Source organism: Canis lupus, chromosome X, assembly GCF_048164855.1.
Source record: "Canis lupus baileyi chromosome X, mCanLup2.hap1, whole genome shotgun sequence".
Classification (NCBI taxonomy): domain Eukaryota; kingdom Metazoa; phylum Chordata; class Mammalia; order Carnivora; family Canidae; genus Canis; species Canis lupus.
This window is the reverse complement of record NC_132876.1, coordinates 27,939,243-27,954,523: the sequence shown is the minus strand read 5'-3', so window position 1 is coordinate 27,954,523 and position 15,281 is coordinate 27,939,243. Positions and strand designations below refer to the sequence as shown.

The 15,281-nt window shown below is 39.1% G+C and overlaps 1 protein-coding gene across 3 annotated transcripts in view; it reads right to left on the bottom strand.

Moving 5' to 3' along the window:
- The window catches only part of TENM1 (teneurin transmembrane protein 1), a 795,125-nt gene that overhangs the window by 338,129 nt on the left and 441,715 nt on the right, over window positions 1-15,281 (bottom strand). For all 3 annotated transcript variants that reach the window (XM_072816870.1, XM_072816872.1, XM_072816871.1), the window contains one exon: window positions 1,820-2,060. In XM_072816870.1, coding sequence (XP_072672971.1) covers window positions 1,820-2,060 — 241 coding nt within the window. The remainder of the gene's footprint in view (window positions 1-1,819; window positions 2,061-15,281) is intronic.

Below are 15,281 nucleotides of genomic sequence, written 5' to 3'. Positions count from 1 at the left end.
CATGGATACAGAAGGTCCGTGGGTGCAGTTTGTACAAACATGCCTAGATGTACACTTCAAATAAGAATAGTTTTCTCTTCCCATTTGCCTGAGCCCCATTGCCCACCTCCTTCCAGATTTCCTGTTATTTGGCTTTTTAGAAGGAAAGAGGGTGTTTTGCTTGTCATGATTGCTAGATAACCAGACTGCCCCACTCTTTCCTTAGCTCACTATCACCAAGCCCTGCAACAGAATTAAAAGAGTGAGTAAATAAAAAAAAAAAGGACTGAGTAAATCACCAACATTAGCAAGAACTCCTTGAAGATACACATTGTTCTCTGCTTCTCTCACCTCATTCACCTCCCTTTTTCATTAAAAAAAAAAAAGATACACAAACACTATCACTAGTACAGTTCTAATTGGGTTATCTTCACCATCAGAGTTGACTTCTATACTTTCTCTTGGGAGATAACAGAAATATCAGTTTATGAATCTATTTAATCTAGTAGTGATGGATGATACAGAGTTTCCTGGATTTGAGCCATAATGCTCTCAGTTTGTTGGTAGTGACATATTCACTGATGCCATGGCTGGCATATAACTTAATCTGCTATGAAAAAAAAAAAAACTAAGCAGTCTTATAATGTAGGTATATTAGTCCTCCCCTTTCCATTCCAATTCCCAGATATTGGGATAGAAATTGATCAGAGTTGACACCACACATTGCTTATCAAGTGATATATTATACCCATTGTTTACATACAAATGTGTTTACAAAAAGCTTTGGTAGTAGATCTAAATAAGGCATATAGAAGGCAAGGGGAAGTCCTTGGATTTAAAAGATGACAAAATACTATGTTTTATTAGGTAATGTCTTTCTATGTTAATAGGAAGTTGTAATTTCTGATTTAAGAGGGAGTGACTAGAAATGATGAATAATTTCTCATTCAATCGCATCCAGTGCTAAAGTCTATTATGCTCCAGACAGAGATCTAGAACTGTGGAGGAGTACAACCTGAATCTCATGACAAAGACCTGAAGAGTGAATCCAAAAACCTGAATATGTGAAGGGCCAGAAAAACAGAGGCAAACTTTTCTTTGTCAAAAGGCCAAACGTCACCCTGAAGGCAGAAGTGTCTTTACAAGTACACACGAAAAAAATAAAAATAAAAATAAAAAAAAATAAAAATAAATAAATAAATAAATAAATAAATAAATAAAAGTACACACGGGTAACGGGCACTGAGGGGGGCACTTGACGGGATGCGCACTGGGTGTTATGCTATATGTTGGCAAATTGAACTCCAATAAAAACATATACAAAAATAAATAAATAAAAGTGAGTACACATGGACTGTCCAATTTATGAAGCAAATCCTTTTTGAAAATGTTTGACGGCAATTTACTTTTTGAAAGAATCTTACAATAAAATCCAAATTATCACGGCTCCTCCCGTTGTGTTTGGATTTTCCCCGCAACGTTGCAGTTTCCTAAAACAAGGGACCAGTGCCTTTGAGGATGCACCGAGAGTTTAGATTATTGCTTCGCTTCAGATGTTTTTGTGGGTGGCTGCCTGTGGGGTGTTTATGCCTCTGTGGTTTCATCTTTCCATGTGAATCTGCTTTGGTCTGTGTCTGCGAGCGGGCCTGAATCTTGATGTGTGTGCCCGGGCGCGCTCCTGTGCTTGCAGAGGGGGCTGCCTTCGCGCCCCTGCATCTGGGGGATCTGGGTGTGCATTTGTGCGCCTCTGCAGGTGGCTCTGGTGAGACGAGTGTCCGCGCTCGGTGAAATCGGCCCCTGCCAATATTTAGGTTATCGAGATCAATAATAGCTCAAATACCTGGTCTCCAAAGGTATGTTGCTATTCAACACCCAGCTGTTATGCAGATGGACTGAATCCTGCGTACTGGTTGGCGGAGCTGGAGCCGCGGGGCTGGGCTGGCTGCGGGTAGTCATCGATCTCCTCTGAAGAGAGTCGGCGGCAGGGGCTGGTTTCCTGGCACAGGTGCACGCGTGCGGAGGCGGCGGGGGCGGCGGGAGCGGCCTGAAGGTGAACTGGTTGTGCGGGCTGCTTGGCATGTCTAAAGAGGAGAGAAGAAAAACACCAAATAGAGACTTACTCTCCCACTTGGCAGTCAGGAAAACACAGCTTGTCAGACTTAGGATTTCAGAATAATATAACCTGCGGTGGGGGGGGGGGCAGACTTTTAAGTTCAGTCTATCCGGAAAAATGTCACTTAACTTACAAAAACACGTGCAGCACGCTCATGAAATGTAAAACATTCACAGTTGCATTTACATGTAAATTCTTCAGGGCTCTAGCAGCTAAAAAGTAAATGAGGCTGCCTCACACAATTTGTCATAGTTTCTGCTACCGAACAAATAAATCATCAACAAGACACTAAGTTGCAGAACAGAAGTGAGCCGATTTCCATCAGTTGCAGAAGTCTCACTTCGGAAAATACCGGTGAAAGGCACAAATTTGTTGCAAGAAAAATCATTCGACGCTTCAAAGAAAAGTGTAAGGCCACCTTCTGGCTTACCTCGGGAAAGGATGCTAGCCCGCCTACCCGGGGGCAAAGCCATACTTCAGAAAAACAGCTCCCCCAGTGTGTGACTTACCTGCGCGAAATGCATCTCTCTGCCAGCCTCCCCCCCACCCCCACCCCCCAACTATGAGTGCTGCCTGGAAAAGGTAGGCTTTTTAAAAGGAGTTTGTTCTGGTTATTACATGCATTTCTCTGGCCATGCACTGCACAGTCTGTGCCCCTCCCCCACCTGCCACACCTTTCTAGGGTCTCTGCCACATTAGCCGCAGCTTTGGCAGAAGGGAGACCATTTCCTTCTCTGCCTGTTTGCAGTGGGGGCAGCCTGGGACAGTGGTCCGCGGACTTCTGTTGTTGCTATTGTTTGGTAGTTTTCCACTGTTTTCCTGGCAGGCACACGTATAGACAGCGAATTAGAATTTGGCCCATGAGAAATGCCCCAATTAAACCCCTTTGAAAAGGAATCACTATTGTAGCTGATAGCCACCTCTCTTCCACGGGAGAAACATAATAGATGTCAAGTGATCTCTTGTAACACCAGCACGTTCTGGATAAACTTTGTAGACAGCATGGCTTTGTCCCACCTCCCAAATGACTGAGAGTTGAAAAGCAGAAAAATGCCAGAGGCTTTCCATGCCTAGCAAAAGGGCTCAGCTGGTTTGTGCTGAGCCTCACTTTGCAGCGGCTGATCACAGGGAAAAAATAACTTCTTTCCATCCTTCTACCTCAAACTTGAATTTCGAAGACACTGGCATGGTTTTCATATTTTAAAATGATACTGGTGCCCCAAGAGCATGACAAATTCTTGGCTGTGTTTTCTCCTATAGATGGCTCTCCCTTTAAATAAGCTTGCTATATGAAAAAGGAAATTGTACAAAAGATAGATAGGGAAAGGAGGAGTGATCATTCATTTTATACAAAATATCCCTTTAGATAGTCAGCTACCCTTGTATGTTTAAAAGGAACTAAAATGCTTCATGAATTTTCGAAATCAACCCTATTATTCCAGGCCCAGCCCAAATCTCTCCACTAAAAATATCATCACAAGAACTTAACATCTCATTAATTTTTTAAACCTCTGGGCTCATATTCATAACCATAACTACAAGCATGCTTTCCATCTTTGGACTCAAAAAAGCATTGAATGCTGGAACCCAAAAGATCTTGAAGATCCTTTCATTTTGCAGATGAGAAAACTGATGTTTGGAGAGCAGCTTGTCCAGGGATACTTGGCATGGCCCAAACTAGAAGCTCATCTCCTGACTCTCTGGTCAATGCTCCACTCACTGTATTGTAGATCTTTCTAATACAAGTTCTCTTTAACTCCTTAAGATTTAGAAACACAGAATCCCCCACATCTTCTGGACTTTTCACTGATAACATACCACCTTCCATTGTGGTTGTTTATATGTCTGCTTCCCTTCTTAAATCATATCCCCTTAAGCGTTGAAAAGGAAGGCAGTTTAGCGTATGGTATAGGCTAATGGTGGTGTTATACGGCACAGCATACTGGAAAGAGCATAGAATTTAGGGGTATGGCAGGCCTGGGTTTGAAGACTGCCTGTGCCACTTAGAAACATTAACTCCTCATTTGTAAAATGGAGACAATAATCCTTTCTCCTAGCAATTAAATTGAATTCATGAAGAATGTGCTTGGATACAGTATGTCAGTGACTGCTTATTTATTAAATGTAGTAAAAGGGGGCAGCCCCGGTGGCTCAGTGGTTTAGCGCCGCCTTCAGCCCAGAGTGTGATCCTGGAGACCCGGGATGGAGTCCCACGTAGGGCTCCCTGCATGGAGCCTGCTGCTCCCTCTGCCTGTGTCTCTGCCTCTCTGCCTCTCTCTCTCTCTCTCTCTCTCTCCCTCTCCGTCTCCCTCTCCCTCTGTGTCTCTCATGAATAATTAAATCTTTAAAAAAATGTAGTAAAAGGATGAAACCTTCAGCCTGGAAATGACCATGGTGATCACTTAGTTCAGCTCTCCCTCCTCCCCTCTCCATTTTAAAGATGAGGAACCCAAGACTCAGAGAGGTAAAGTGACTTGTTCAAGTCATTCAACTTGTATGAATTTGTCTGCCTCTGTCTGATGATTCCCACCCAGTCCAGTATTTTTTCCATATGCTATTTTGGAAAATAAATATGACTCTTTTCTCTGACTTTAACAGGTAGTCTTCTTATCATAACTTTGGCTCCTGAGTTTGCAATATTATAGGATCCCCTTGTTATCCTACTTTTTGTTTTATCTACCAAAACAGACTGTATATTTCTTAGAGCAAGATCATCTTCTACTTTTCTTGCATGTCATATGGGCACAGGGCTAGGTACAGAGTAAGACCCCTAAAAGCTTTTATTTCACTCCCCCCTGGGATCTAGAGAACTACTCTCAGTGTCCCCTCTTGGCTCTTTCATTCTGATGTGGCTGCTAGGTATCTATTTGATAGCTCACAGAGCAGTAGGTTTCCCCTTGGAGGTTGTAGTGAAATCTCTCCCACAGCCATGGAGAAGGGCAATGATATTCCAAAGAGGGTGCTTAAAACCATGCCCCTCTAAGACACGCAAAAGGCAGCAGTGACACACTCTACAGACTTGCCACCTAAATCCATGAACTTAATGATGCGAGGAAGGAAAATAAACGGTGGGAGTCTAGAGTTAGAAGAAGAGAAGGAATCAATTGTACATGCTGTGTCCAGAACACCTCTGAATGACACGTGACATCTATTAGCTTAATCAGTAGGTATTTGTGTCAGTACAGTTGTTCAAAAGACAGAAAGGCTCTACTAAGTACAGCTGTTCAAAAGAAAGAATCACTCATTGTCATCTGGATTTATTGCTTGCTGGATTTCCTCACAATCTTTGCAACTTCCTTATTATGAAACATGATAAAAATTCTACTTCATTGAAAAGTATGATCATGGTATTCTTATAACATATTATACCACTTCTGCTGCAGGTAGAACTACTTTGTATAGTTTTTTTGCTTATATATATACATGCATCTGTATTGATTTATATCTATTGTATTGTGCATCTTTGTTTCCATGTTTTAAATATGCAAAGGTTTCCCTACTTGTTAATATTGTCTTTAAAGGCTCTCACAATATTGAATTGTTGAATTGAGTGGAACACATCCAGACCTTAAGCCCTTATGAAATGCAAATGATCTCAGCTTCATTCTTTCTCTCACCTCAGGAAAAAAATGGGGAATGCACTTGTTCCCTCCCAAATGAAGTAATTTAATTCTTGGGCTCCATGAAATGGGATTTCCCAACCTTAAACACTAATGAAAAATATATTTGGGTTCAGCATTGGGAGCTCTAGAACACCAGTTCCAAGGGGTTAAGAGTCACATGCACTTACTTCCAAATGTATGTGGCAGCCATATATTTCTGCGCCCAAAGAGAGAGACGCAAGGAGGGGGGGGAGTGATTATGAAATGTGTATATCTGGACATACCTATAAAACTTTCTGAAAGTAAATTAAGATTTCAGATGGAAAGGTCTAATTCACATAACATACTTGGATAGGATCCAGTTTCAGGTTTGAGGTCCTAAAATAACTTGGTAAGAAAAGTCTCTGTGAGAGGAAAATGCTTCCCAGTTGTATACCTAAGGTATTTTAGGTGTGGGAGAACTGTTAGCAGAAGTATAGGCCTTCAGAAACAACCATCATCTCCAAAGGGTAAGCAGGAAAAGAAAGTTGTCGTGCATAGTTGGTTTTTTGTTTGTTTGTTTTTGTTTTTCAGTCAGAGAAACGTTTCACCAGATATCAGAATGCCTCTACTCAGAAACACTGTGTGCGGACTTATCGAAGGGCTGCATCAACATAGTGCATTTGGCTATAAGGCGATGTTTGCATTTCTTACATTCTCTGCACTATGCAAAATTGCACATTGGGAAAGGGCTTATGGGGAAAAGGGGTTGGGGGCACAAGACCTGAAGCTGGCTCGTGACAGTGGGTGTCAGATGGGTTGCAAGTTATGAGTTATTGTGGCATGATGGAAGGAGCGTTGTCCCACAGAAAGATCTAACCCCAGGTGCAGATAGATTGCAAGGCTCCTAACACCAAATGGTGTACCAAGACAGCTGGTGGATGTTTCCGTTATATGCATGTGTATACTGTGTACATTCCTCAATGGTTCACTCTGCTGTGTGCAGTTTTCTCCCTTCCCCTAGTATTTTTAACAGATGGAATCACACGTATGTAGACACAAAATTTGTCTTATGTTCGAATTGTTCTGAAAGATACCAATAGCACAAGAACAAATTAATGTTTTCAAAATAAGCATTGTAGCAGAACTGACTGTACATGCAAAATCATTTTCTCTAAGTGTTAAAAATAAATACTGTCATTAATACAGCAATGCCAAATGGATGATTTTTTTCTGAAAATGTGACCAAAGCAGACACATGCCTTATTTTTCCCCAGATCTGTGTACTTAACCAATCAAACTTTTCTGTACTGAAATTCAGAAAATAACCCCCAAAATATGCCCCCCCCCTCAAGTTACTATGTGGTGTATGTTACCAAGAGGAGCACATATTCTCAAAGCTGTAGAAAAAGGTCACGGGGAGTCAGAAAACTTATCTATACTTCCTGGCCTTAATTAAGTCTGTGTTTCATTACCGCATTGGCCAAAGAGAAGATGGCACGACTATACATTGTCTGTAGCTCTGGAATCAAAAAATTCCTGAAAACCAAGGTTTTTTTTCATTCATTTCGTAGTGAAACCTGATCTAAACTGATATAAGGGTATTTATGGCCTTTATTTCCTTTACAGAATTTTTATACATTTAGCTGCAGAAATATTGATGTATTATTAAAGGATGCTGGCCCACATCCCAGACTGGGTGTTACACAACACATAATATATGCATGGCATTACCTGTGTAAAATCTGAAAAATTCTCAATTTTGAAACAAAAGGACCCCAAAGATTTTTGATGCAGGATTATGGGCCTGTGTTAGTATTTAACCACCTCTCTGAACTCTTATGAGGTAATATTAATTAATGCTTATGAAGGCCTTGGTAATCTACATGAGCAAAGAACATCAGGGCACCAAGGGTTATTGCCATAACTACTTATGTCAAGTCTCTCGAGGCCAATTACAAGCCTTTGGTTCCTTAGGTTGTTTTTCTGAGCTATTCTCCCTCCTAGGCAGGAGAGGGGATAAAAAGAAAATGTTTTAAAATAAAGAAGGGAGGTTTATTATTAATATTAACTATTACGAGTAATTCTAAATGTATATTATTACTTTATAGTACTTTACTTGCCACAGGGAGCTTTCACAACCTGTGAGGAGGTGGTTTATAAATTCGCATGTTATGGCTAATATCCATTAACTTGAGAGTGCTCAGTGATCACCACATTAGTCTTAACTGTATCTGGCTGTGGACATTTTCTGTTCTCAGCCTTATAATTATTATTAGAGGCTCAAAGAATATGAAAGAAAATTGGTTTTCAGAAGAAAATTGAGTAAACAGGTATACCTTATCTCTCTCCTGGTTCAAATAATACTGCTTTACTATTAATGTACCCACAGCCTTTAATAAAAGCAGATCCATTAGTTAAATAAACCATTAGATTGAGAAGAGAAATAAAATCTATTAAACTGGTAAAGTTTAATAGATGTTTGTGTGTGTATATGGACATATGTGTATGCATATGTGTATATGCTCATGTGTATGAGCGAGACGCAGACAAGAGAAAGAGGCAGAATGAGAGCGAAACAGAATTGGCAACTAAAGCACATGACTGCAGGAGAAGAGTCACAGAAGATCTGGGGGCGGGCCAACAATAAATAACGTTTTCTGGTTTACATGGTTTCAATCTGGTTCTAGATTACTGCACTATGCATGGCTCCAGAGCCCTGTGATGTTATGTACTCTCTTTCAGACTGTAAAGTATATCCTTTGAGGACGTCGAACAGGTTCTCTTACCAAGACAGCAAGTAAGAGAGTACATTCTATTAATTTCTGCCAGTTGGGTTGATCTTTGTTACAACCACTGGAAATAAAGGTCAGCACTGAAGCACCTACAATCCTTTGACATGTCTGTGCTGAAACTTGTATTTACACTTTAGTCTCTCCATAAACTGATGCTTGTCTTCAAAGAATGTGCTGGTCTACCTACAGAAAGTGTCAACTTCCTATTTTCTAGGTCTCATTAATTTCTTTTCCTGTTCTCCTGTAAGTTGTACAAGTATAATAATGAGTCAAATATCTACAAGGCAACCCTCCCGCCTACGCACTTCTTCCTCTTCTCGTGGGGAATCCAACTGTGCTGTGCCTTGTATTGGCTTTACATAGTGCAATTAGCCAATCTTAACAAATAACAGTCAATATTGCTGCCAATAAGTGGCTGGTTTGTTAACTCAATCAACTCTCTGACATAGATTAAGACAAACAAACTAGGATTTAACAATCAAGAAAAAAAGAAAGGACTGTGGCTAAATGCTGTTTTGCTTAAATTACTGAAGTAAATGTTCAAATTACCCAATTTTCTGGGTTGTGAAAATGTAGGACGGATACATCTTTGCTTATATTTTCAGAGCTTCTGGCAACATTGCAAGAAGAGGAAAAGTGAAGTCAACACATTTGTTACCTATTCATTTTTCTAAGTAGAATGGTAAAAAGCTCTACTTTGCAGTCCGATTTGGAATTTTAAATGTCAAATTCTAAATATGAATATATGGTATTAATTAACAATTAAAATTAGTGGTTGGCCAAAGCCTTTTTCACTGTGGTCTTGAAGGGAACTCTGTTATCCATTATGTGCCAGGAAATAAGAAATAGATAATTGCCCTGTTTTATCTTATGCTGACAATGATGCTGTGGCTTCCATTATTAGGCAGTGAAGTATATCAAAAAGAAAATATAAAAAAGTAATGATCCTTAAAAGTTCATATTTACTTTATCCTCAAACTAAAGTCGTATGTAGGTATTTCAATTATTTTCAATCCCCAAGTTCATTACTTATTTGCAAGTAGGTAATAGAGGGTTATGAATTAATTGACAGTGAATCATTTAATAAATTAGCTAATAACAGATATTCTGGAATTTTACAAAGTTTACATTTTCAGAGCTTTGGGTTTTTTTTATTAGACTATTACAAATGATCATCCTGTATTTGTTCAAAAAGCAATGGATGAAAATCACTTTAATGTTATTTATGAAAATAGAACTCTGAATGTTCAGAGCACAAATCAAGAAAACATTATGACTGTGTCTAAATTTCTAAGAAAAATATTTTTCATACTACCATATGTTAAATAATGAGGGCAAGCTATATTAAGAGTAATAAAACAACAAAAAATAGAAGACGCAACAATCCTACAGGATAAAAACAAAGCATGGGGGACTAAGGAAGGCTGGGGATGTTTTAGCTGCTCCACCCAAAACTTTATTTCAGATGGAGATTAAAGAAAAAGATGATTATTAATACCATTATCTATCCAATACTGTCTGGCTATTTGGTGAGAAAGTTTCCCCATACCCTGTAGTTCCTCTTCCCCAGCACAACTTTAGGAACAAAGGAGACCCGTGGACGCCTAGTGCAGCGGAGGAGAGGAGTTCTAGCATCTGTACCTGGGTACTGAACAGATACACAGCCCCCACCTGAGACAATGGGGAGAGACAGCCCTGTTACAGCAGCATGCCCAAGACGAGACAACTCTCACATTTCACCCATGTTTTGCCCAAGTTCAGCAGTTCTGAGCTACAGGATCCAAACACACGTAAGTTTTGCAATCACTCGTTACTACAGTAGAGGACTAAAATTCACAAATAATTTACTTTACAAATAATAGATGAGAGTGGACTCAAGGTGATAGCTCTAACAGTGTCACTCTCACCGAGTTTCTTATGCATGTGCTTTCTTGGATGGGAGAGAAAGGGGTGGGGTTCAGTTAGTGCTAGACACAGATACAACTGTGATCCCACAAACCATTTTATTTTTTTTAAAGATTTTATTTATGCATGAGAGACACACAGAGAGAGGGAGAGACACAGGCAGAGGGAGAAGCAGGCTCCATGCAGGGAACCCGATGCAGGACTCACTCCCAGGACTCCAGGATCATGCCCTGGGCCAAAGGCAGGCGCTCAACCACTGAGCCACCCAGGCGTCCCCCCATAAACCATTTTAATCACTAGTTCCCACATCCACTTCCTGATAAAATGATTATATGCATACTATAGGGATGATGAAAATTTGATTGTTCCTCCTCTCAAAAAAGAAAATGGGGCAGGGTGGGGATTGGGAACAAAACTCTTGGTATTCTCACAAGAGTATATGCACATGTACATGTTATTCAAATATACTGGGGCCAACAAAATTGAGAATTGTGATCTTGACGTCTGATGGTAGAACCCTACTGGCTGCCATCAACCTCTCTGCCTGATCTTTGGATTACTGAAGGAGTCTCCTAAGAACTATGAACTGGGAAGTGATGGGTGTGTAGGAAGAAGAGAGTAAGTTTTATTTCCCAGCTTGCAGTCAAATTATGCATCTCCTTGTCTTATATCAGGATCTAGGTCTGAATCATCTTTGTATCTTCCAAACGCTTAGCCCATAATTTTAGTCAATACAAGTTTAAAATTTTGTTTACTTGTGAACTTAATTAATTGGAATAAATTCAAAGTTTTAGTTGGAATTTAATTAAGTTTATTTTATTAAAAAAATTATAACAACTACAGTGTGAGAGAATGTTTTATGAAACCAAATATCTTATTTGATTGAATTCTTCCCATTCCTACCAGTTGTTTTGGCATTGTGTGGGCACAGCTTGTATCTGAAGCTTTCTGCCTGAAATGCTCATTGATTAATTCCCTCCTTATTACAAATTTTCATTTTCTTGTTTTTCAACATGTTATTTTAGTGAGATGCTAAATAGAGCTGTTTGCTGGAGGGGTGCCAACATTAAGATATATTACTAAGCCTCCCTTATAAACTTTGCTTATGCTCAGCTATGCATATTTAACTCATTTTATTTTTCCTTCAAAATCTGATTCATTCCCTCAATTACATTACTGCTTATCTCTCTGGACTCCCTCCAACTTAACTAGGTCTTTATGTTTCCCCAAACGAAATGCAGGATTCTGGATGAACATCACCCAGAATGCAAAAAAGTTATCTGACAAATTCTTTTGTAATGATGTCTTTTCACATGTAGCCTCAAATTACATATAGATTGCACTTGAGACTTCATTAAGTGGAAGATGGCTAATGAAGTCACGAGAAGGCAGCTCAATTAGGAAATATACTGATATATTGATATAGGTGTGTTTGCTAGTGGATCAAGTGAAAGTCCATCAAAATGAGCAAATTAGTGGAATCTACTAATATAATGTTAGAGTAGATTGAATAAGTGCTGATTTCAGACAGGTTCATCCCCATCCCACCATGTATAGATGCCTTAGGAAAACTAAAAGAAAAAAATAAGCTTGTCTCAAGGGGAAAAAGGTCAGCTGGCATAAACAGGAGGAAAAACAATGAGAACATATGTTGAAGAAACTATGAATATGAGACTGTACATTAAATATAAATGGTAATCCTAGAAATTCAGAAAATATTTCATAGGTAGTGACTGATAACTCTTTAACAAAGTGTCTTAAGCAACTTAATTCTTAGTTAAGGTCATTTAAATAGTTTTTTCAATGGTTCTCAGGGGAAACATTTTATAGATGACAGAAAGCCTACTGAGAGGGACAGAGGATGAAGCACACACTGCTTATCTGAATGAGTTTTGAAAGAAGCCACTTGTAGTGCTTGAAATCAGTGCAGAGAAGCTCATTCCTGCATATCAATACTCAAGGTCTACACCAGACCCAACTGAAGAGTGTGATCTGGGTTCATAGATGGACTTGATTCAAATTTGCTTTCATTTTGGTTTGCTCACCAACTGCAAATAAGTACTGCAAAAGATACAAATAAAATTAGAATGCAGGCATGTGTACCCGGCTCCATTTTGCATTCCTTGTAATCCACAAAGGCAAGCCTCGATTTGGTAGTCTTGGTAGCCTGCACAGAATGAGGTGTCTAACAGGATGAAAGAACATATTACCTTTGCTGTCTTTTGCACTCCCAGCCTCATTAGCATTTAGAAACAGCTTATGTAAAGCATAATTCTGTTACTCAGGAAGTCCTGTCACACAGGCTTAACGTGCAGCTCCTCGATATCCAAATTCTTACTTCTAGTAGCAATCATCAAGTCAGTTGCAGGTCAAGATATAGAGATATGGTATTACTATTTATACCTTCCAAAGAAATGATAGAGAAGCCAAAGTAGAGAAGGGATTAAACCTAATTAGTTATGGAATACCATGTATTCAGAAGTAGAAGATGAACAGGAGAGTATCTTGGTTTCATTGGTTTACATTCAATAACATGAATCAAGTAGAGTATTTTCTCGAATACTAATCTACTTATTTAGAGGAACTCATCTCTATGTGACTTGTTTAAATTAGCAAGTACATTGTGACAATTCCAAATGACACAGTGGTTAAATTACAGATCCTGATTAGGATCAGATCAGTCTGGGTTTAAAATCACAGATCTGCTATTTACTATCAGTTTGATAGTGATCAATAAAACCTTCTGAAGCCTCTGTTTCCTTATCTTGTAAAACAGGGATACTAATAAATATCTCTTAATGTTTTTGTGAGCATTAAATGAGGTCACATGTACAAAGCACTTACTAGCGTGCCTGGCACATAGTAATCACTAAGTAGTATTATTAAATGAATGTTTAATTATTGAACCTGACAAAATCTATAAAATTCACGTACCAACTAGTAAGTAACCTAAGAGAAAATCTATCTGATTCCAACATATTTGCTTATTTAAAACTTCTCCATTATAGTTCAAAAACACTTTACAATTTTCACACGTTTCTTATTTTCTTCAAAACAGTTCTTAGAAGCTATTCTTGAAATCATGAGTCAATAGAAGAACAGTTGACTCCTTTCCTGTTCCTCCAAGCCACACCAAACACTCTCTATTGATTAGCTTGCTTATTATGCTCCCAGTCCCTTTTACTTCAGATAACAGGCTCTATTTCATGATTTTTATTTTAGTGCTCTGAGTGCATTCACTTGCATTTTCCCCTATACCAAATGATTTGGGGATATACATGCATTTCGAAAGTACTTATTGCAATAACACCTTGGGACTTTAACATTCGAGCAAAGGATATGAAGAAAAACCATTTTCATGAATACAACATTAGTGCTTTGTATTTAGGAAGCACCTTTCATCTGCATCTCTCAAAGACCTTCACAAATATTATCTGATGCTTTATTCACTAGGTGAAGCTGCAAGCAAAACTGCCTTTCAAAGAATTCCCTCAAAGTACATAAAATCCCATGAGGGAAGGCACATAGATAGCTGGATAAAGTGTCAGGAATATTCAGAAACATTTTAAAGTAGTATTATACCAAAATGCCACTGAACAAACTGTGTCTACTACTTAGAAGTATGGTATTCCGTAGGCATAACTTTCATATTAAATAAATACACAGGAAATTAGTCATCCTGGCACCAGGATCAACATCCACATTATAACCTAATGATATTTGATCAATTGTGGAACTATGTGTCAACCTAATTTGTGGTAGATGACTTACCTTATACAATATCCAAATATATTTATTAAAGCACTGCATATTAATGATACTCAAGTATAGTATATGCAAAGAGCATGGACATCAGACCAGGGTTGTATGCTAAGTACATAGCATATTACCTGGTAGCTGTTATAGATTCGGTTAATATTAGTTATCAATATCACTATTATTGTAATTCTTTTCATGAATTCAGATGAGAAGACAGCTGTCTTTCCAAGAATTCAATGTTGCTGCAGCTCTACAGTACTCCCCCCTTACTCATGGGGGATACTTTCCAAGACCCCCAGTGGATGCCTGAAACCATGACTAGTACTGAACCCTAGATATACTACATTTTTCCTATACATACATGCCTATGATAGAGTTTAGTTCATAAATTAGACATAGTCAGAGATTAACAACAATAACAATAAAATGGAACAATTACAATAACATATTATAATAAAAATTATGTGAATGTGGTCTCTCTCAGGATACCTTTTTTTTAAAAGATTTTATTTTATTTACTTATTCATGAGAGACACACAGAGAGAGGCAGACACAGGCAGAAGGAGAAGCAGGCTCCATGCAGGGAGCCTGATGTGGGGCTCGATCCTGGGACCAGGATCATGCCCTGAGGCGAGCACAGACACTCAACTGCTGAGCCACCCAGGCATCCCTCTCTCAAGATACCTTATTGTACTGTACTCACCCTTCATCGTGTGATGATGTGAGATGATAAAATGTCTGTGCGATAAGATGAAGTGAGGCGAGTGATGTGGGTGTTGTGATGTAGTGTTAGGCTAATATTGACCTCTGGGCAATATGTCAGAAAGAAGATCATCTGCTTCTGGACTGGGATTGGCTGGGGGTGGCTAAAACTGCAGAAAGCAGAACTGTGGATAAAGAGGGAACTACTGTAGTTCTTTTTTTTTAATTTTTATTTATTTATGAGAGACACAGAAACATAGGCAGAGGGAGAAGCAGGCTCCATGCAGGGAGCCTGATGTGGGACTTGATCCCAGAATCCCAGGATCATACCATGAACTGGAGGCAGATGCTCAGCCACTAAGCCACCGAGGCACCCCGGAACTACTGTAGTTCTTTCTCTAATTCTTGTTAAGCTATGTACCTGGGAAGTAAGAAGAAAAGCCCTTT